Source organism: Ailuropoda melanoleuca, chromosome 5, assembly GCF_002007445.2.
Source record: "Ailuropoda melanoleuca isolate Jingjing chromosome 5, ASM200744v2, whole genome shotgun sequence".
NCBI classification, from domain to species: Eukaryota; Metazoa; Chordata; class Mammalia; order Carnivora; family Ursidae; genus Ailuropoda; species Ailuropoda melanoleuca.
The window spans coordinates 62,440,689-62,464,142 of NC_048222.1; the positions used below are offsets into that span (position 1 = coordinate 62,440,689).

Below are 23,454 nucleotides of genomic sequence, written 5' to 3' on the forward strand. Positions count from 1 at the left end.
AACTGTATTTCTTTTTATTACTAGCTATGTGGGTGATTCTGATGTACCACTTGGGTTTAGAACTTCTTTATATATTGGGGGCAGGAATCTTTAATGAGTGGAGCAGTTGGGTGAAGAGAGAATAGATGTGAGGTCTTGAAGGCTTATCACATTGAAGAATAGATAGCAAAAATGAAAAACAGAAATCTGTTAGGACTCTGACTAAATACAAGAATCTGAAGGAAAAGAATAACATGGTTTTTGCCCACAGACCATGGTGATTGTATTGACAGAATAGTAAAATTAGGATGTTGAGAAAGGGTATTTATTATTGGATTTTTAAGGCTATTATGACTAAGAAATATCAGATATTTCTCATAGCTGTTTGGAGAAAATTTGAAAGATTTCACAGTTGGTATTTTTGTGATATGGGAGGGAAATGCAAGGTGGCTAAAGTAAGAATAGCAGTAGTTGAATTGTTTGTTTATACTTACTTGGCTTGTATAATGTAACCTCTCAAGCACTTTGAGATTGCAGAGTTGGATGGTTTCTATTTCCTTGACTTCTAATAATTATTTAAGTAAATAACCTTTATTATTTTTAAAAAAAATTTTAGGAGAGTGAATGAGAGAGAGAACGAGAGAGCACATGGGCGAGCGAGCAGGGGAGGAGCAGGGGGAGAGGGAGAGAGAGAATCCCAAGCAAGCTCCACACTCAGCCCAGAGCCCAACACAGGGCTCCCATCTGAAGACCCTGAGATCATGATCTGAGCCGAAATCAAGAGTTGGATGCTTAACCTATGAGTCATCCAGGCACCCTCTTGTTAAGTAAGACCTTTAAAGAGAGCAGTGGTTCCCATCTAGAAAGCTGTGAGCTAATTTGAGTATTTCAGAAAGCTTAATGGAAATCATCTATTAACCCAGATTTAGGATGTAGAGATTAAAACTCCTTTGTCTTTGGCCGGAATTCTATCAATTTAGTGCTTAAATACTAGGTCTTCCTTATTGCTTAAATGCTTTCACTAGCAGGTATATGCTTTTTGCTTTTTTTTTTTTTTTTAAAGAAATGAAAATGAATGTACTTAATTCATGCAGATTAGAAACATGGAGTTTATGAATGGAAAACTGAATAAAAAGAGGGAGTCTTTGGTTAAAAGGTTGATAGAGAATATTTTTATTATGACTTTATTTACTAGGAGTTGATGCCTTTGGTTTTACTAAATAGAAACACAGTTTGTATTTTAGTGCTCAGTTCTCAGTCTACTAAATATGTGAAAATACCACAGTAGCTGTTGCTTATGCCAGAAAGTCACACTTTTTCATTGATTTTGTTGCTTCTTCTATTGTTCCTGTTTTGCTTTGATGGTTAATAACTTGAAGCATATTAAAAACATTTCTGGACATGGGGCACCTGGCTGGCTCAGTCCAGTGGAGCATGCAACTCTTGATCTCAGGGTCATGAGTTCAAGCCCCATGTTGGGCATGGAGCCTACTTTAAAAGAACAAAAAAAAGCATTTCTGGACATACCTTCTTTATCATTGTTTCCCCAACTCTTACAACAGTGCTTGGTACTCAATAAATGCTTGTTGAATGAAATAAAGTATTGCATGTAAACAATAATTAAAGTTGAAGTAAACATTAAGATATAGAGGAATTAAAAAGAATAATTATGCAGTGACACTGAGCTCCAGAGTGATTTATGTTAATTTTGAGATCTAAGAGATAGTAGCAGTACTAGAAGCATGAATAATATTTGTCTCTAAAGTTCTGTTTCATTGTTGTATTAGCTTGTTGACATTCAGCTTCCTCAGATGGCCAGAATTTTACCCTATAATCTTATTTTGGTGTTTGTCCTTTGTTCCTGAATAAAATTATTTCAGAAATTCAGGAGTGGTATGCAGTGGGTTACAATAGCAAGGGAACTGCTGAGTGACCAGGAGAAGTGGAGAACCGTAGGGCTCTTCCTCACTGGTCCTTCAGCCATGTTGTCTAGGAGTTACAAGATTAAATTAGGGTAGTTTATAACCTCATTACCTCAGAATTTTAAGTCCCTAAGGAAGGAACCCAGGCGAGGGAGCAGATATCTCTGTTAGAGCCTGGTGTTGTGTGTGTGGAAGGAAAAACAGTGCTGCTTGGGGAGTGAAATTAAATTCTCATGTAGGGCATCTTTGCGGGGATGCAAGAGGAAAATAGGCTAGTGCTAGAGGATTGTAAAATAGAAAACCTTCTGGTCTTAATCCAAACCCCAGTATTTATTCAGCTCTATCTCACATTTGGTAACCCAAGATAGTTCCATTTGGAACAGTTCAACAAATGCTTATGGGGTGCCTGCATTATTGCAGATATTGTTTTAAGTGCTACATCTATACTAGTGAACAAAATACACAAAGTCCCTGAAAATAGAATAAAAAATTAAAAAGAAATATATACTATATCAGGTAGTAAGAGATGCTTGCTTCAGTTCTCTCTTGCTGTTTAACCACCCCAAAATTTACTGGCTTAAAAGAAATATTTTATTGTTTCTTAACATTGGGTTGAAAATGGCTCATTTGCAAGGTTCTTTTAGTCATCTCAGTTGGGGACCCTTATTTGCAGCTGGACTTGGAAGACCCACATGGCTCACTTGCCCAACATGACTGTCAGATGGTGCTGGGTGTGGTTTGGGTGCTCAGCTGGGCCTCAGTTCTTTTCCCCTCCTCCTTTCCTTGTGGCTTGGGCTTCTCACAGCATGTGGCTGGTTCTAAGAGAGAGTGTTAGAAATGGGCAAAGGAAGGAGCTGCAGGTTTTTTAAGGCCCAGTCTCAGAAATTACTTTGTCACTTCTACCACCTTTTTTTTTTTTTTTTTTTTTTTTTTTTTTTTTTTTTTTAGATTTATTTATTAGAGCAAGCAAAGCTCGGGGAGGGGCAGAGGGAGAGAACCTTAAGCAGACTCCCCGCTGAGTGTGGCCTGACGTAGGGCTCCACCTCACCACCCTAAGCTCGTGACTTGAGCCAAAATCAAGAGTTGGACGCTCAACTGACGCCACCCAGGCACCCCACTTCTGCCACATTTTATTGGTCAAAACAGGAAGGGAAAATGAACCACACCATTTGATGGGTGATGGTGACAAGATCACATTGCAAAAGAACACACAGGGTAGGAGATAATCTTGTGTCCATCTACAGAAACAGTCTACTACAGTGCTGTTAAAACATATAAAAATTAGGTAGGATGCCCAGTGGTCCCTTGGATCTGTCTGTTGCTTCAACAGTATTTAGATGGAAGAGACCTAGGGACACCCCTTCTTCTAGTCTCCTACCACTCTCCAACCTCTTTTCTAATCGCAACCTTCAGAACCATCTTCTAAGCTATCTCCTGCCTCCAACACTTGTTTTCTGAGCTTAGCTCCTTATTGCCAAACATGAGCTCCCACATTCATCAGAATTATTCCACCAGGTGGAGGCTGCTGTCAGCCATCTGGTCAACCTGTATCTGCAGGCTTCCTACACCTACTTCTCTCCAGGCTTGTATTCCAACCATGACGTTTTGGCTGTGGCACTTCTGAGGAGAAGTGTGAGGGTGCCCAGTATCTCCTGAAGATGAGAAACCCGTGGGCGGCTGCACCCTCTAACAGGATGTGTAGAAGCTGTCCCTAGATGAGTGGGGTGGAACCTTGGACACTATGGGAGATGCCGTGGTCTTGGAGAAGAACCTGAACCAGGCCCTTTTATATGTGCTTGGCCTGGGTTTTGCCCAGGCAGACCCTAATATCCTTGACTTCTTGGAGAGCCATTTCCTAGATGAGCAGATGAAACTCAACTTGAAGATGTGCATCCACCTGACTAATACCTGGAGTTGGCTGACCCCCAGGCTGGGCTGGGCAAGTATCTCTTCCAAAGGCTCACCCGCAAGCATGACTAAGAGCCTCTAGAACCCAGTGGCCTCTGAGGGGCCCTTTGGCATCTCCCTGGTGTCAGGGCTTCTGCCTGAGCCTCCCCCTGCAGCCAGTAGGCAGCTTTTTAAACACCCTGAAGCCCTCTCCCAAGTAAGTAGACCAAATGGAAACAATAAAGCTTTGTGCAGCAAAAAAATAAATTAAGCAAGTTAATAGGATAGGAGGAATGGGGAGCAAAAAATACAGCATTGTATAGGTCCGGGAAGGCCTCCCTGGGTGAAGCAACATTTCAGATACTGATGGAAATGAGAAAGTGAAAGAGTGAGAACCATAAAGACATCTTAAGGAAGCATGTTACAGGCAGAGAGAATAGGAGATGTAGAAACCCTAAGGTGGGAGAATCCCTGGTGTGATCAAGGACTAGCAAGGAGGGCAGTGTGACTGGAATGAAGTGATGGAGGCAGTGAGGTGGGGCATGGAGACTGGGAGAGGAAACCGATTTTGTAGTCCCTGGCAAAGGACTGGATGTTGGGTGAGTGAGATGGGAAGCTGTTGGAAGATTTTGTACAGAGGAGTTAAGTGATCTGACTTAAATTTTAAAAGAATTCTGTTGTGAGAATCTTTGGCTACTATTTTGAGAATCGACTGTAAGAGGAAAAGAGTGGAACTAGGGAGGCAAGTCAGTAGGCTAGTGGCTTGTGAGATGACAGTTGAGCTCACTAGTGAGGAGAGGTTGGATTTGGGATGTCTTTCAAGGGGGGACTGACGAGATTTGCTGATGAGGGTGGATATGGGGTGAGAAAGAGGGATCAAGGATGACTTCCAAAGTTTTTGCTCCAGGTACCTGGAAAACTTGAATTTTCATTTACCAAGATGGGAAGACCGGGAGGAGCAGGGTGGAGGTGAGGGGAGCAAGACTTGTGTTTTGAGGTGCGTTAAGGTGAATCTACGAAGACATCCCGGGGGAGAAAGGTTACTAAATGTTACTTCCTCATTGCAGGTGTGACGTTGAGTGCTTCAGATCTGGTCACTATGGTACGAGAACGAAAATGCATATTGTGCCACATTGTATACAGCTCAAAAAAGGTAATAAATACATAGAAGAGGGAGAATCTGAGGCTTTATGACTGATCTTTTTTTTTTTTTCAGAGATGTGGAATTCGTAGATGGGTAAAAGCTTTTAACAGTGTCTTGTTTATGCTTATTTCCTATATCATAGTCTCATCCCACTGGTTCCTTTCTCTTCAGTGCCTCATAAAGCCAGTAACTGTATTATTAAATCTCTACCCAAAATTTGAGGATACTCAGAAGTTGATAATAGTTACTAGTTTAGTTATACCAGTTATAGAGAAAAGACCTTAAAATTCAATTTATTTGAGGTTATACTACTTTCTGATTAGCTGAGGGTACAGCATTTGTTGTCTGTACCTGCATTGTTTCTGCCTTTGCTTGTGAAAAGTGCCGCAGAAAAGAAATGGTATTAACAGTACCCTAGATGTCCACAAGGTGGGAATGTTGCTCAGAGAAAAACACATTTTTAAGCACTAAAAGAATTTACCTGTGTCTTCGGGAAATTGGCGGTAATTTGTCTCGCTTTTTGCTTTTTCTTGCCTTTATCCTTTGCTTTCAAAGTAGGGCTGCTAGCTTAACTACCGAGAAATTTTTTTCTAAGGGGCTTTCAAGATGCTCTGGATTATCATTGAAAGTTCAGAGAACTGGGAAGATAGTCATGAGCTAGGTTAGCCAGGGAGGTTGAGTGAACCTGGAAAGATGTTTGGGGGTAAGATGGTTTCAGAGAAATAGGAGAGAGATATTTTAGGTGGGATAACAACATGTATAGAGATACAGAGGTAGAATTGAGTGTAAGAGTTCTAGGAGTCCACGAGAAGGCTTATCTGATTAAGATAGTTTTGTATTGGGGATCGTGGGACTTCAATATAATTTGTAATTTAAGTGCAGACAGTTATAAAATGTGTTGAATGCCAGACTGCTGAGGGGTTCAATTATGATCCATCCAGTAGGCTGCAGTGAATTTTTTTTTCCTGTTTAGGATTTTTGTTAGTGACGGAAAAATCAGTTGAGATTTTTAAATCATGTTTAATAATACAGCTGATGCATTTTACAAAAGTAAAAGAACTCTTCCTCTAGGTTTAAAATTTTTTGACCAGGGTTTATGCAAATTTATAATAAATAAATTAGGCAGACACTCAGGGGTGTCACGTCAGACTTCCGTGGAGCAGCAGCCCTGTCTTGTGATATGTCATAATTCTGCCATTTTAAGTCTTTTGGTGTTTCTTCTACTCTGGTTGGTTTATTTATTTATTTATTTAATAAGAATCACCTAGGATCCTTGTTTCGTTTTTTTTTTGTTTTTTTGTGTTTTTTTTGAAGATTTTATTTATTTGGGAGAGCAAGTGTGAGCGAGAGGACCGAGCACAAGCAGGGGTAGAGGGAGAGGGAGAAGCAGACTCCCCAGTGAGCAGGGAGCCTGACACGGGAACTCAATCCCAGGACCCTGAGATCATGACCTGAGCCGAAGGAAGACGCTTAACCCACTGAGCCACCCAGGCGCCCCTCTACTCTGATTTAAAACATGTTTTCATCTTTTCATATTTTTCATGGATCATAATGAAAAATCAAGAGCTGGGATTCCCCACTCCTGCCTTAGGAAATGCCAATTAGAGGTTTTTAAGCAAGGGAATGGCATGATTTGAGTGTTAAGGTTAATGTGGTCTAAGGAATTAGCAGAATGGGTTAATTGAAAGAGATAACTCTGATACTGAGTTTTAGATTATCAACAGCGTACATTGAAGCAGTGCTTTCCTTTAGTCTCCCAAACTAGTGTAACCCTGATTTCTCCAAATATACTGTGGACGAGAAAAAGAATCTTAAAGTGCTCTGAGTATGGGAAAAAACTGTGTACTACATCCCTGAGCATTCTGATGCTCACTTAATTTATTTTTTATTTTAATTTTATTTTTTAAAAGATTTTTTATTTGAGAGAGAGAGGGAGCACAAACAGGGGGAGGGGCAGAGGGAGAAGCAGGCTCCCCACTGGATGCTCATTAATTTGTGAAAGACTGAGAAGCCCTGGAGTTAAAAATACTAAAAAAAAAAAAAAAAAATTCTCTTGAATTATTCAGTGTTTTATAAATTTGTTCAACTGCCAAATCTTTTCAAAAAAAATTTTCCTTTCTCCCCCTTCTTTAAATAACACATTACTGATTAATATTATAAGAGCTAAATAGAAGCTTGGTAACCTAGCATCTGGGGCTATTATTTTAATCCTATACCTGTGGATCTTTCTTAGTTATTTTGAAAGCTCAGGTTGTCACACTATTTGCATTTATTCCTTGGAGCAGGTTGGGAGAGAATTTCGCATGTAAATTTAGGAAAAGATTTGTGAAGAGTTTTAGACAATCAGAAGTCATCCTAAAACAAATATTGAATGATAATGTTTTATAACTGAAATAGGATACAGAATTGGTTTTTATATCAGAAAATAACCTATTTCAGTGAATGCTGTTTTGATCAGGAATGGTTTCATTGCAAGAAACAGAACCAACTTAAATTTAGCTCAAACGAAAGGGATTTGGTATATGTAAATCTAATATAAGGAAAGATCGAACAAAAGAATGCATAAGGATTTGAGCAGGTCTTGTGTATTGTTCATGGATGTTTTCGTTCTTGATTATGCCACTAATTTGATTCCACTTTCAGCTGTGTAAGTGTTCATTCTAGTTAGTGGCCAATCAGTTGTAGGTTGGGGGGGTCACATGTAAAGCTGTCCCCTCCAAGTGAAGCCTTTATGAGATAGGAAGGAAATGTTTGTCGTCTTCAGTAAAATTGTCATTTAAAGGAAGTGTTGGGAATCACAAAGCTGTTTGGCGCACTGTGGTAGGTAACTTAAAGTAAGAATAGGTAACTGGGTTATTGTATTCTTTTTGAAAAATGAATTGTATATAATGAAAAATCTCACTGCACTAGGTGGTTACAGTGTGACGTGGTATTTAAAACCTTAGCTTTGGTGTCAGATATATCAGGGTCTGAGTCCTAGTTTGACCACTTGAATATCTCTGACTCTGAGAGGACAAGACTGAGTATTTTCACACTTACCCCTTCAATGCCTAGCTCTGTACTTGGCATTTAACAAGCAATGATAAATACTCGGTGAATAAATGAGTTAGCTTCTGTGTATCCTGGTATCCTTATGAAATTAGTAATATTCCCTCAGCAGTGTTTTGCAGTTCATATGAGGAAATGTTTGAGGCAGTTAAACACAGGGTCCAGTTAATAGTAATACGCAACAATTATAGCAGCCTTTTACTTTATACATGAACAACCATTCTCTAATTACAGTGTGCTGCCTATATATATGTCCGCATGACAAAGAGACATTTACAGCTTTTTGAGTTTTTTGCGGTGTGCGTGCTTGTATGTGAGCATGTTTTTAAGTGGAAACTCTTTCCACGGATTTCATTTTCCTCACACTAAGGATGGGATGGAGGTAGAGGAGACCCTAGCAGATTTTCAGACATTTCATTAGAACCAAACAGATCAATTGGGGGAGAGCGTGCGTTGAAGATGAAGGCATGATTGAGCTGTGTTCGAAGCAGTTCTAAAAAACTTTTTTTTTTTTTAAAGATTTTATTTATTTATTCGACAGAGATAGAGACAGCCAGCGAGAGAGGGAACACAGGCAGGGGGAGTGGAAGAGGAGGAAGCAGGCTCACAGCAGAGGAGCCTGATGTGGGGCTCAATCCTGCAACGCCGGGATCACGCCCTGAGCCGAAGGCTGATGCTTAACCGCTGTGCCACCCAGGCGCCCCAGTTCTAAAAAACTTTTGATCAACCGCAGGGAAGTTCTTTTATATACATAACTTCTACCTAGAATTAATATATCCATCTGTTAGCAGGTGTTGACAACTGTATGCCAAGCCCGGGCCAAGACTTGAGTAAGAGTGGTAGCTTATTTTTGAGAAACTCTGAGTTGAGTGGGGAAAGTACGGAGAAAAGTAAACAAATAATTGAGAAGTTAAGTGATTTCGGAGTTTTTTTTTTTTTAAATAAATTTAGTAAATTCTTTATTTAGGGATAGAATTTAATAAACCCACATAGTTTATTCTTAAATATTTTGCCCCCTAAAGACGGTATACTTTCTAATCTTTTTGGAAAGCTATTTAAATAGGTTTTTCTTAATAATTCCTTTATTTAAGAATGAAACAATGTCAAAAACATAGCTAGAATAGAATAGAAACAAGAATTATTAGGAACTGATTTCAATTTGAGGAGGGTAACCAGGACAAAAACTTATGACACAAAGAACTTGAACCTCAATTGTTGACTGAGTGAAAACAGAGGAATTTCTTTTCCCGGAGCAATCCCCCTTAGTTTAATCTGCTTTCTTTAATTTTGAAGGAGATGGACGAACACATGCGGAGCATGTTGCATCACAGGGAACTTGAGAACCTGAAGGGCAGGTATGGGAACGGCTCTCTTCCATAAACTTGTGACTTTCGGGGGATCTGAGTGCTGAGGGTGCCTGTTAGCTTATTTTGTAGTAATCCTTCATAAATGAATATGGTCCTATAACACAGAACTATCTTTTAGAACTATTAACAACTACAGTAGTTTTTTGGCATTCCAAAAGGATAAATCTTTGTGCATCTCCAATGTGTAGAATTCACAGCAGCTCTAGGTAGTAGATTTGTAACCAAGGTGGGTGGGGATGGGGAGTTCTCTCATTAGTACATTTTCTCATTCCTATATGCCAGCCTTGAAACTAAGACATTTCTATGTTATTGCCTCAGCAGTGTTACAAATTACTACATGCCAGAAACCTGTAGTGTTGCTGGAATAGTCTGAGAAGTCCAAAGTCTGCTGAAAAGCACTGAGTCTCATTAGTGTAAATAAAATCAGGGTACAAACTTTGAATATCTAAGAATGCTATTTTGTGATGCAAAACTTGAGATGTTTAAAGAAAGAAAGTCTAATAAGTAAACACAAAATTAAATGGAGCATATGTGTATATTCCATGTCCTTTTTTTTTTTTTTTTCCCCATCTGTGGTTCTTCTTTGGTGTTTTGACTTGAATTTGAGGTTTGGAGATAGCATGAACAGAGAAACATTGGGAAACTAGGAGATACTAATTTTATCTTATTGCATGAATAACAGATACAAGCTTTAATCATGATGCCAGACTAAGTCATTTGAAGTTATTTGTATTTCAAGTAATACGGTTTTAGATTGTGTGGGCAAATTAATATGTTAGTAAACTTTCAGTATCTGTTTAGCGTATTTGTGGAATTTTTCCATGGTCTCAGTTCCTTACTATGTGAGGGTTAGGTCTTAGTAGCAACATAAAAGAGGCCTTTATTCAGAGTTAGCGTGGAGAATCCTTGTCATAATACCTTGAATATATGTGATCTTTAGCTCATTATCATTGGAAACCTACGAAATAGAGTCAACCTTTGACTCTCTAAATGGGTATCATCTTAATTACTTAATCCCATTTCCAGCAGACTTCCTGTTGGATTTCACCTTTTTCTGGGCTATTTACCTGCCACTTGACTATATTATAAATCAAAACACATGAGGTCAGTAAATCTAGTCATTAGGAGAGAAGCCACTTTATTCCAAGATTAATGCCTTATTTTCTTCATATATCCACTAATCAGCTATTTAAGACGTTAAAAAACCTTTTGATTACTTAAGATTCATATTCATAATGAATACAGAATTAATTGTAAAAAGTAAAAAAAAAAAAGTAGAAGTCCTCTCAACCCTACGTGCCCCAGCCCCCAGTCCTGCTCATTTCTTACAGGAAAGTAAACACTTTGGTCCATATCCTACCCAAACTTCTTTCTGTGTGTATACATAGATTTACCTTTATATATAGACACATTTGGTCTTGTCTTATTTACGTAACTGAACTATATGCCATATATTTATTGTTCAGTAACTTTTTTCTGCTACTCCACCCATCAACTGTGCCTTGGAGATTTTGTGTATCATTTTCAGTTATTTGGACCATAGTCAAATGATGAAGGAGAAAGCATTTACAAGCCTCCAGGCTAACAATAAAAATGTCAACCTTAGCATCCAAACTCATTTTATTTAGAGGGGAACACCTTAGTACTTACTTATTTGTATTTTAGATACAGTACTAACCAGTTTTATATGGTCTCCTAGCCTGTAACAAATTATAAAGGTGAAGGCAAAGCAGGTAGCAAGGAAAAACAACTGACAAAACTATAAAAAACAAAATCTCAAAAATCATTTACTTACTTGGAGCATTTACTGTAGTGACAGACTGTGATCACTAGTCTGTACCACAGGGACAAATAGATATTGGTCATCATTTTTCCTTCCTCTCTTCAGTTTGTGATTATTTTCTGTGGAATTCATGTTTAATTATTGGCTTTCTGATGTTAAGGCTTTCTGTTTCTCTTTCTATTTGTATCACTCTAATTTTTAGCTGTGATCTGGTTAAGAAACTTAAAGAGCATATTTTTTAGGTTTTGAATACAAATTTGAGAAGAGACTTTCAATTTTATTTTAATTAATTTTAAGTTTATTTATTTTTATTAAGTTCAGTAAGAAACTTTCTTTTTTGGTTCACAATTTTGGACATCTGGAACATTTCTCTTTTTTTTCCCCAGTATACTTATTCAGATGTGTGGCCTGTTTCTACAGATAAATGCTATTAAAAGGGCACAAACCTTTATTTATCGACCAGCTGTTGTGGTATAGTTAGAGCAAGCTTAATAAAGAAAAGCTTATGGGTAGAATATCTTAAGGCTTTGCCTTTCACACATGAGAGGAAATTGTGTGGTAACAGGATGAAGTTAATTTAGGCGCTCCTTTAAATGTCCCGAGGACAGTTTTTGCCTTCATTAGTCAAGAAGTAAAGCAGTACGTGTTCCCCAACAATTACTTTATATAGTTATACAAAGTAGTAAATATTTTAACTGGTTATTGATAGAGAGTTGGAAAATAGCATCATTAAAATATTATTTAATTTGCCATTAACTTTTTAAATATGTGGTTTCCCTAACATCATATGTAGAAGCATGAATGCCTTTTTTATGTAGAACAGGTGATATGCTTTCCTCCAGACACAGGCACTTGAGTTTTTAAGAGATGTGTTTGTCCTAACCTGTTCTTTCCCTAGATAAATGTGAATTCTCTCTTCTCTCATTTTGATGTTTCTTGTAAAGATTCTCTCTCTCTCTTTAAACTAGAATTCATTTATAGGAAAAATGTTAGGAATTTTTGTTTTTGAATAGTTTTTTTTTTAGTGCTAACTTTTGTGTTACACTTATTGCCTCTACCCTTGTAGGCAGGGTCTCTTTAGGTGTTTTTCTATTAAATATAACTTTAGAACTATGGTTAATACCCTTTCTTACAAGGAAAGCACATATGTTTAAAAAATCTGCGTTTGAGTATTTGTTACATATCCAACATATGCCTGTGCTTTGGGGATTGCAAAGTGTGTGGGTTTATGATTGTGAATGTTTATTTTTAACAGAGTTAAATATTGTCTACACTGCATTCCTTAATATTTTAAACAGTGAGGTCTTCCAGTTATATCTGTAAAGAGAGAGGGATTTTGATGGTTTGAATATGAGAAAAATTCTCTGCATTTTAGATGTAAGGGTATAAGCAGGAGTTTTATTCAAGAATGGCTTTAGGAAAGATGTCCCTGGTATTAAAATATACAGTTTAGCATTCTGTAAGTTTTTACATAGTAAAGTAGACAAAAACATTTTCTATAATTTTAGAGAATTTAAAGCTGAAAAGATTTCTAACTAGAAAATTCAGTTGATTTGAATTTTCTTTCTAACTTTATGTTTTAAATTAAAAAAAATTTTTTTTAATTGAAGTATTGTTGACACACAGTGTTATATTAGTTTTAGGGGTAAGACATAATGATACAACACCTACATGTTATGCTATGCTCACCACAAGTATGATTCGAATTTTTATGATAGTGTAAACTATGTATTCTAGGTTAGTTGCAATTTTCAGACTCTTCCAATGTTGGACAGATTTATAGTTACATATTTTTAACTTCTTTTTGTGTTGCCCTGAGAAAAGGCTTGATTTCTGTTACAAATTAACACTCCATATGAGCTACCATAGTTTTGAGAGAAGAGTAGGGGTATCCTTGGCAAACTGGAGGAATTTGAGGATTATTCTTTAGTGGAAAATGCTCAGTGAAATAATAGATTGAAGCTTTTTGGAGGATTAGAAATACAGGATAGGGGCGCCTGGGTGGCACAGCGGTTAAGCGTCTGCCTTCGGCTCAGGGCGTGATCCCGGCGTTATGGGAATCGAGCCCCACATCAGGCTCCTCTGCTGTGAGCCTGCTTCTTCCTCTCCCACTCCTCCTGCTTGTGTTCCCTCTCTCTCTGGCTGTCTCTCTGTCAAATAAAATCTTAAAAAAAGAAAAAAGAAATACAGGATGATCAGGTAATGAGATTTTTGAGGGAACCTGGTCAGAACTCATTAAATTATTCTTTTTTTTTTTTTTAAAGATTTTATTTATTTATTCGACAGAGAGACAGCCAGCGAGAGAGGGAACACAAGCAGGGGGAGTGGGAGAGGAAGAAGCAGGCTCATAGCGGAGGAGCCTGATGTGGGGCTCGATCCCATAACACCGGGATCACGCCCTGAGCCAAAGGCAGACGCTTAACCGCTGTGCCACCCAGGCGCCCCTCATTAAATGATTCTTAATGTCAGAGACTATATTGTATCCAGAGCATTTGAGGTTACAAAGTTCAAAAAAGGTAAAAACTTAAGAATTTTCTCCATTTTTCTGAGGTGTTTTCCATGATTCTTATGAGGTGAAAAACTGTTTTGTTTTAATTTACTGGGCATTATTTCTACTTTGTCATGCTAGGCAACTGTAACCGTATAGTTAGCATGATGCCCAGAATTTAGTAGGTATTCAAGCGTTTTGTTTTGTTTTTTAAATGCATGTTCATGTGGTCTGTAATAGAAACCATCTTTTGGTAAGTGAAGTGCTCAGTTTTGAGGTTCTCTTGTGGTTAATTGATATGAATTCTGCCATGTCTTTATAGATAGATGTGAGGGGAGGATGCAGCAGTGTTGTGCATGTGTGTGCATCTGTCCGTCTTATCAAAGACAGCATGTCTTTTTATGTGGATTTTTTTTTTTTTTTGAAGACTGGCATAGGGAGGGAATTTTATCAGTGGAGAAAGCACTAGCTTAAATCTACATAACTACCCTTACCATTGTTCTCCTTGCTTTTCCTGGTTACCTCCAGTAACTGTTCCTCCTTCCTGCTTTTCTTTCTTTTGCCTTTAGCTGAAGATAGTATTTAAGTTGGTGGCTTAGGTTACCTAGGAGAGTTACTCATTTTTCTTGGGTGTGTCTCATGTATACATGGGATATACATGGTTTTAAGCCTCTGCTTATAAAATAAGTAAATAAATAGATGAATAATAGAGATTCACATAGGAAATGCAAAAATATCACTAGTGTAAACTCAAGACAAGTGATAGAGTTAAGCCCATTGAGCCATTATTGAATGGCTATTACTGTCCATTCATTACACTTGTGGCCATGGTGTTCAGATGTTTCTCATCAATGGCTGCATAGACAGCTGAACCAATCAAGGGATTGCAGGAAGCTAAAAAAGCTGTTAAATTATTCATTTACAGCTCTGGGTGTTGATGAAAGGTTTTGGTGTCGTAAACTGGCCAAGCATAAAATTTACCATTGACTGTGTAAAGTAAAAAAAAAAACAAAAACCCTCAGTTTGTTTCTGAGCTAAGAACCTGGTTTTGCTTCACTCTAAACTTTTGCATTTTCTGAAACTTGAGAAAAACCATTTGCCTAGCACAGCTGTTAACTTCCTACAACTGAAATGCTTTCCATTCCCTTTTAAATAAGCCCTTCTGAAGCAGAATGTAGGTCACATGTATCATCCAGACCAAAAAAGTTTGCTGAGACTACTCCTATCGTTTGCTCTGGGGTCCGGAGTCTTCACATTCCAGGCAGAGCTCCAGCTGTTCCGATTTAGCTACCACATTGGGATTGGCTAGGCTGCCTACTCTTTTCTCCACCCCTTCACTTTCACTGGGAGAAAGCTCTGGAGCCTGAGATAAAATGTCAGCGCTGTCGCCAGGCTCCTGAGTGCAGCTGGCATCATGGGTGTGCTCTAGAGCAACTTCTGTTTGCTCTGAGCCCCCTGCCCTGCCTCCCCTTTCACCATGTTTCCTCTGGCAAGATTTTAAGTACAGCAATTCAAGAAGATTTCTCCTCCTAAACTACATTATTCTGAAGTGTACTGCCTCTTGATTGCTGGAAAAGAATCTTAAAATCATTTAAAAAATAACTTATGAACAAACTTACTAAAAGTGATGAAAGGAGCATTGAAATTGATTAGCACTAATCCTTCACTGTGCCAAAGTGTGCAGTGTTTTTCAGAGGAAACCGTAAGAGATCTGTTGAGTGTGCCATGCCAGTGGCGAGAATTGAATGTCCCTCATCTCCCTCTTTCCCTAGGGACAGTAGTCATGAGTGCCGAGTGTGCGGGGTCACAGAAGTGGGTCTTTCTGCATATGCAAAGCACATTTCTAGCCAATTGCACAAAGATAATGTTGATGCCCAGGAAAGAGAAGATGATGGAAAGGGAGAAGAAGAGGAAGAAGATTATTTTGACAAGGAACTCGTTCAGTTAATAAAGCAAAGGAAAGAACAAAGTCGGTAAGTAATGATTTTGATTTTTAAAAAGGCTCTTTTAAATAGAATATAATAGAGATTACATTTTCCATTTCTATACTTTTCAGCCTATAGCCTTCAGACTTCATCGCAAAGGTTAGCTTGAGGTTGTTGTCTTATGCATAAAATGTCAGTGGAATCCTTTCTTGAACTACTGTACTATCTGTTTAAAAAAAAAAAAACAAACTCAGGAAAAAAACAACAGCAACAACTCAGTATTGCCCCTCTATAAACATTAACTAAAGGTGCGACATATCTGACATTTTTACTATATTGATAACCGTGTTTAGAACTGTTTTTATTGCTTCCAATTTTTTTGGACACCAGCGAATTGTTTTATTTGGTACCCAAAATTTCTAGTGGAAAGGTGTTAGTGTATAAGCTTCTTTGATATATGTGTATGGTATTTCTTATATCCATTAGGTAAAAAATGTTTTGCCTGATATGAATTAAAATGGTGCTTCTACCAAATTTGATTAATCTTTTATTATTTAGTGTGTCAGTAAGTATTAATTGAATAAATTTGTATTTTAAGTTTGACAGTGTCAAGATCAATATAAGTTTTCCTGCTTGTACTCTATAATTTGATACCTACTTCTCTAATTCAGGTATTAGGCTTTTGTATTTTTGCATTACTGAGTTGTGGTCTAAAGAATTTAATTAATGAAGCAGAAATTTTCAGATTTCTCTTTCTTTTCAGTAAGAGAACCGGTTAAGAGGTTGGGTAATTTTTTCAAGTCTTAGAATATAATGAGAAACGTTACAATTCTAAAATAAAATTTTCAAGATTCTTTTTGAATACTAGTTATGCTTGGTATGCACTTCATTTTTAGTTAGAGGTTAAGCATAAGAAGGAAGTAGTTTTCCCTGTACGTGCTACAAGTGTTTTGAACAAGTCCTTGAAGTAGACTTTCTTAGTCTTAAAACGTCAGTAGCGGCATGGTTCTTAAATCCGTTCAGTTGCTTAGTCCTTCAAATGACATTGTTACTACTTTAAGTATAGCTGCAGTTTACTCTTGTTTTAAGGGTGTTGGAGTCTCTAGGAGACTAACGTGTGTTTTTTTCTTACACAATTGTGCCATTATTAGCTTATCCGTATAGATGATTAAACATTAAGTCAGAAGGTAAAAGAGCTCAGTAAATTAGACATTCATATCATAGTTAATATTCTGATATGCTTCTTTGGTGATTTATATATAGTAATCTACTTATTTCTTTAGGAAGTTTTTTTCTGTTTTCCTTCATGAGGTTTTTAATTTAGATGGCTTTTCCTGGGCTATGTGTTTGGCTGCTTTTGTCGCCTTGATCTAGCTAATTCAGGGTGATCTAGGAATTCTACTTTGTGACAGATTTATTGCTCGATCCACCCATTTCCGGATCGCATTAATGTAGCCAAGTCCATAATCTTCTTGGATGTCAAAAGTTGTATACTGCTTAGAAACAAAAGATAAAAGCAGTTTGGGTCAGTGGTGTTACAAAAATCCTGTACATGTGTGTAATAACACTTGTCACTTGCGGACTTAGGGTCTTCTATTTAGAAGTGGTTGTAACTCATAATGTAAGTAGACGTTTGAACTTTCAGGTAAGTTAACTTTTAGTTCCATCTTGTGAAAAAGGAAGAAATTCCAAATTTCCAAAATCTTAGAGACATTAGACGCTTTTAGAACCAGTTCAAGTCAGTACTGAGTTTAAGTCAGATTAAGAGGCGGAAACCCAACAGCAGACACTTAGTTTGGGGGTTTTCAGTCTCTCAGAGCCCCAGCAGTGAAGGACGTAGGCGCTAGAGGCAGACTGCCGAGGTTCACATCTCTACCGTACCACTTCCTGGCTGTCTTACTCTAGGCAAGCTACTCAGCCTCTCCAGTGCTCGGTTTCCTCACCCAAAAGGTAGTAATAAGAAGAATTGCTTCAGGGCCGTGAAAACTAAATGAGATGGTCTCTAAAGTGCTTCAGATGCCTGACGGTTAGCAGGTACTCAGTACACTTTAGCTGGTATTACTCAGTGTTTCCAGCGCCTACGCACGTGAAGCACTATGCCAGGCACACCACAGGCAGTCTGTAGAGGAAGGTGGTTTTGCACCTATTCCTGTGATGTTGACTTAGGTTTATCCACATGTCTCTGGGCTCCATGGCTAACACGAATAGTTGAAACAGCTGTAGCTTTATAAAACCCTCTAGCTCATGGAGCTCCTTATAGCACTGCTTGCGGGTCCTGCTTATTTGGTGTGTGTTACTTTACTCCTGTTTGTGATCTCACTTACTTTCTCAGCTAGGCTGTAATAAGCCTTTCAGGAACGGGAGCTATACACACCAGTTCTCTTTCACCACAAACAGCCATTGGATGTGTGCCTGATACAGTGTTTATCAATGAACGTGATGATGCAAAGTGAAATCTTAGCGTTTAAAATAGGTTAAGAAACTGGGTTTTTGAGAAAGAACCTACAACTGGAAAAATCCACAGTATTAAGAGCAGCTGAACTTAAGTTGTATTAATTAATGATAACTAGCCAAAGCTACAAAATATAATTGTGCTTCTTTTCAAAAAGGTGCATAATGTAAAAACAATAATTGGATGATAGGACAGAAGTCCCGGAACATGCTAAGAAAAATAGGAGCAGGAAAAGGTGGATAGTATAAATGTGTTAGATTTTTAACATTTCTGAGGTGATAGCAGAAACAAGATACTGTTTAATGTCTTAATAAATTGTGAAATAGAAGTTGAGCTGTATTAAAGATAGGGAAGCAGCCACTTTTAGAAATAAAAATAGACTCATATATATTCTGGGTAACCGAGGAGATACTAGGTAGTGGGAAGTTTGATGGGCTGTGCCTGTACAGAAAACGTGATAATTTCTTTCAATCTCTAATGGAAAACTGTTCTTCTCCCAGACAAGATGAACCTTCTAATAGCAGCCAAGAAATAAACTCTGATGACAGGCGACCCCAATGGAGACGAGAAGACCGAATCCCTTACCAAGACAGAGAGAACTACAGCCAGCCAGCGTGGCATCATCGTGGACCTCCTCAGCGAGACTGGAAGTGGGAGAAAGATGGCTTTAACAATACTAGGAAAAACAACTTCCCACATTCTTTGAGGAATAATGGTGGGCCAAGAGGATGTTCCGGGTGGCATAAGGGTGTTGCAGGAGGCTCCTCAACTTGGTTTCACAACCATAGTAATTCTGGAGGTGGTTGGCATTCAAATAGCGGAACGGTAGATTGGAATCATAGTGGTACAGGAAGGAATTCCAGTTGGCATTCTGAAGGAACAGGTGGCTTTTCCAGTTGGCATATGAACAGCAGTAACGGAAACTGGAAATCCAGTGTACGTAGTACAAATAGTTGGAGTTACAGTGGCCCTGGAGACAAATTTCAACCAGGGAGAAACAGAAATTCTACCTGTCAGTTGGAAGACCTAACGATGCTGTGGAACAAGAAATCGAAGTCAAACAAATACAATCAAGAGAGATACAGTTGGCAGCGGCAGGAAAGTGACAAAGTTGGTACGGCTGCCACGTACAGAGGTCCTTCTGAAGGATTTACAAGTGATAAATTTCCTTCAGAAGGCTTACTTAACTTCAATTTTGAGCAGCTGGAAAGCAAAACTACTAAACAGACAGATCCCGTAGCTTCCAAAATGGGTGGGAAGAATGGCGGTGTAGCGAGGGACAAGCTCCATCGCTGGACCCCTTACCCTTCCCAGAAGACTCTGGATTTACAATCAGGAATGAAAGAAGTCACCAGTAACAAGTCAGAAATGATAGAGAAGCCTTTCTTTGACTTCAGCTTGACAACCACAGGAACACCAGAGCTCCAGATTGATGAACCAAATAATTCCCCAACGCTGAAAACACAAAAAGAAACACATAGTGGATCTCTTACTCACAAAGCCCCTTCTGACTGTGCAGCTTCTTACGAGGCAGTGAGAGATTGCCCCATTACAGAAAAGCACGAACAAGAGCTTCACTTAAGTAAGATGCCGTCGTTAAAATCTGCACTCCTTCCAATTCCAGTCACCAAGTCAGTTCCTCAAAAGCCAGATTTAAAGAATCCCTCAAAAAACACCAAAACAAATTCTTTTTTTCCTGGAGAACACTCAAATCCCTTGAACAAACCCACTATGGAAGACAGTCACGGGTCTTACGGAACCAAATTCCGAAGTTCATGTCCTCATGTTTTAAAAGGGAATAAAAGTACATTTGGCACTCAGAGAGAACCTGACGAAAATTTCAGTGATACGTTGCAAAAAGCCAAAGAGGTGCTACAGTGTCATGAGTCATTGCAAAATCCACTTCTTGGCACTTCTAAAAGGACCAGGAACTTTGCAAAAGCAAGTAGGAATGTAGAAGAGTCTGAAAAAGGATCTTTGAAGATAGAGTTTCAGGTACACACATTAGAAGATGAAAGCGATGGGGAGCTGTCCGACACGGAAAAGCACGGATCAAAACTTGGAACCCTGGGCTCTGCCACCACAGACATGTTATCCTGCAGCACTCACCTCGCTGACGAGAAAGAGGGGGATGACCAAAACCTGAAAGCATGTAGAAAACTCTCCACTAATGCCTGTAATTCAACAGTTCATCACAAAGAACCTGAGTTACAAATGCCCTCTGCAGCCAGTCCACCCTCTGGCTTACTGCTAGACTTGAAAACTTCTCTAGAAGATGCACAGGTGGATGACCCTGTTAAAGCTCACGTATCTTACGAAACAGAAGGCTTTGAGAGCGCTAGCTTGGATGCTGAGCTTCAGAAAAACGATCTAGGTCAGTCCTCAGGCCCTCTTCTGCCTGAACTCAGTAAGCTTGGTTTTCCTGCCTCCCTCCAGAGAGATCTAACCCGGCATATTAGTTTGAAGAGCAAAACTGGAGCACACCTTCCTGAGCCAAATCTCAACAGTGCTCGCCGCATTCGCAATATTAGCGGTCATCGGAAGGGTGAGACAGAGAAGGAATCTGGGCTCAAGCCAACCCTTCGGCAGATTCTAAATGCATCTCGGAGAAATGTCAACTGGGAACAGGTCATCCAGCAAGTAACCAAGAAAAAGCAAGAGCTAGGCAAAGGCTTGCCCAGGTGTGTACCTCTTTTTAGTATCCCATTTCTCTTTCTTTTAAACTTAACCCTTTGACCCTGGTCAGGAGAATTCTTGTTAATTAAATGTTTGTAAGACATACATGTTGTAGATGTCTGGTTTAAATATCAAGGAGTGACTGCTTCTGTAACAAATGCAGTAGAGTGTTTCCTGGCAGGGAATTCAGGCTGCAAAGAAGCACATCAGCCTCTAAGAAATGAGATGGAACGTAGAAAAAAATGATCTGAAATCCATCACTTTAGTTACAGGGGCAAGAAAGTGACGGCATGAGAAAGAGTATCTGTGCATCTGTATCTGTCTCTAATCTTAATGAGCGGTGCAGTCTTTATGTGTCATTGCTCTTACTACCTTTTGCTTGGAACCTATAAATAGTTACCCTTCTTTATGTACTCATGATCACAAAATACTTGCTCTTAAGTGCTTGTGTGGTATTTTGGCTGTTCATCTTAGGTTGAGGTGCTAAACTTTTCCGAATGGTAAAAGCAGCATCAAACGTAGGTTTGCCATGTGAAAATCAACCTGTATTATAATTATATAGCCCTTCAGGCTTAAATTTTTATCCTTGTTGAAATAGCATATTTGTTGTGCATCCTTTATCATCACTAGAATATTGAGATTATAAAGTTCTTGTTCTTAGCCTAGTGCCTGGCACTTGTGAATGCTCTATAAATATTTTTGTTTGGTTGGTTTGGATTTGTGTGCTGTTTAAAAATTATTTGTTGTTGGTTTAGAAAAGCTCCACGCTAATAAAACTCTCAATTTTCACTTCCTCAAATGTATTCTTTTAACTGTGCACAAGTCTCTAATTCGGTACTTGTTACATTGTAGTACTTAACAGATGGTTATTTACTTTATGTCTGGAACACTTAATAGACTGTGAGCTTCTTGAGGGCAGAAACCGTCTTATTTATATTTGTAATCTCATTAAGTGGTGCCCCCTCTCCCCTAACCATGTCTTATGATATATGGGTTTTTTCTTTGTTTTTTCTTAAGGTTTGGCATAGAAATGGTGCCTCTAGTTCAAAACGAACAAGAGGTCTTGGATTTGGATGGGGAGCCTGATCTGTCCAATCTAGAAGGATTCCACTGGGAAGGTATTTCCATTTCTTCGTCTCCTGGGTTGGCAAGGAAGCGAAGCCTTTCTGAGAGCAGTGTGATCATGGACAGGGCTCCTTCTGTGTATAGCTTCTTCGGTGAGGAAAGTACAGGCAAAGAAAATGAGCCCCAGCAGATTTTTTCACCTAGTAACTCGTTGAGGGCTGCACAGAGTCAGATAACGACCATGGGCCTTAAGCAGGAAGTGACACCTCTGGCTGCCTCCCTAAGAACAGGCGAGAGGGCTGAAAATGTTGCTGGTCAGAGGCGACACAGTGCGCAGTTGTCCTCTGACCGAACAATACCTTTGATGCACTTGGCCAAAGACCTGAACGGCCAGGAGAGTTCTGCGGCATCTTCAGAGAACCAGCATACCCAGGAGAGTAATGGAGAAGGAAACTCTTTTTCATCAAATACATCCTCAGCCCTTGGAATCTCCAGTTTGGCAGACGCGGCCACAGACAGCAGCTGTACCTCTGGTGCCGAACAGAACGACGGCCAGAGTGTGCGAAAGAAACGGAGAGCCACTGCAGTGAGTACGATTGCCCATGCTTGTTGTAGGACATGTCACACGGTAACTTGGCTGTTACAAGAAAGATTTAACTGTTTAATGTTTTCTGCGTAGCTGGGGTTGTGCTTCTTCCTACTCTGAAGTAGGTTTGTGAGGCTCTTACTTTCATATTCTTACCCTCTCGGTTTCTTTTACTGAGTAATTCTAAGTTAGGTGTAATTGAATATGAATGTACAGTACTAGGAAAATATGAAGTCATCTCTAAAACTAGTCTCCAAGCCAATGATTCTTTGTATCACCTGACCAAGGAGTAAGCCACGTCTTCAGCTGTAACTCGATGCATTCTGTGCTGCTACTGGGGAAAGGCACTCTAGTGTTGCGTTTGGAGGGCATGAATGCTCGTTAGACCCAGGACCGTTGGGCTCAACACTAAGTTAGTTTTAATACTACTAGAGTGCATTTATGTGAACAGAGTCTTAGAAATTTTTTTAATCTCTGTTATTCAGTGTTTTGTACCTCACTTACCCAGCTTGGCCCTTTCAGAATCCATTCCTTCACTGACACCACTTCTCTTCTGGCATCTCCATCGCTCATACCGCCTAACCCTTTCAGGAACCCTTTCTGAGAAGAAAGAGTTGTTGGTAGTCATACAGTCTGGAATGTGACACTGTGAGAAAATGGGCTCTGTCATTTATTTTTTATGCATTTATTTTATTTTATTTATTTATATTTTTTTCACCTTCCATTTTTTATATTTGCATTTTTCCCATTTTTTAATTTAAACTCAATTAATTAACATGTAATGTATTATATTGGTTTCAGAGGTAGAGGTTAGTGATTCATCAGCCTTATATAATACCCAGTGCTCATTACATCACGTGCCCTCCTTAATGGGGATGTGTCCTTTAATACTGAGGCAAAAGCAGAGTAGTTAAGGGCTTGCCTCGAAGACCTGGGTTCAAATTCCAGCTTTGCTCCTTTGAGTTGCACACTGTAGTGGATATTGTTGGATGAAAGTTTGCCCTGTAACAAAGCTCATATCTAGGGCTTGTCTCATAGACTGTTTAGCTTTTTGTTGTAAAGATTTCCTAGTAAAGTAGAAACTGTGCCACAGTGAAATCAGGTATATGCATTACTGGCTTTGTCCATACTT

The 23,454-nt window shown here is 38.9% G+C and overlaps 1 protein-coding gene across 3 annotated transcripts in view; it reads left to right on the top strand.

The window, feature by feature from the left end:
- The window catches only part of ZNF106 (zinc finger protein 106), a 64,059-nt gene that overhangs the window by 15,912 nt on the left and 24,693 nt on the right, over positions 1-23,454 (top strand). For 2 of the 3 annotated variants that reach the window (XM_002913195.4, XM_011227644.3), the window contains exons 2-6: positions 4,856-4,941; positions 9,274-9,335; positions 15,391-15,591; positions 18,496-20,676; positions 21,689-22,322. In XM_002913195.4, coding sequence (XP_002913241.2) covers positions 4,888-4,941; positions 9,274-9,335; positions 15,391-15,591; positions 18,496-20,676; positions 21,689-22,322 — 3,132 coding nt within the window. In that variant the 5' untranslated portion in view covers positions 4,856-4,887. The remainder of the gene's footprint in view (positions 1-4,855; positions 4,942-9,273; positions 9,336-15,390; positions 15,592-18,495; positions 20,677-21,688; positions 22,323-23,454) is intronic. The other variant, XM_034661090.1, reaches the window with a different exon arrangement.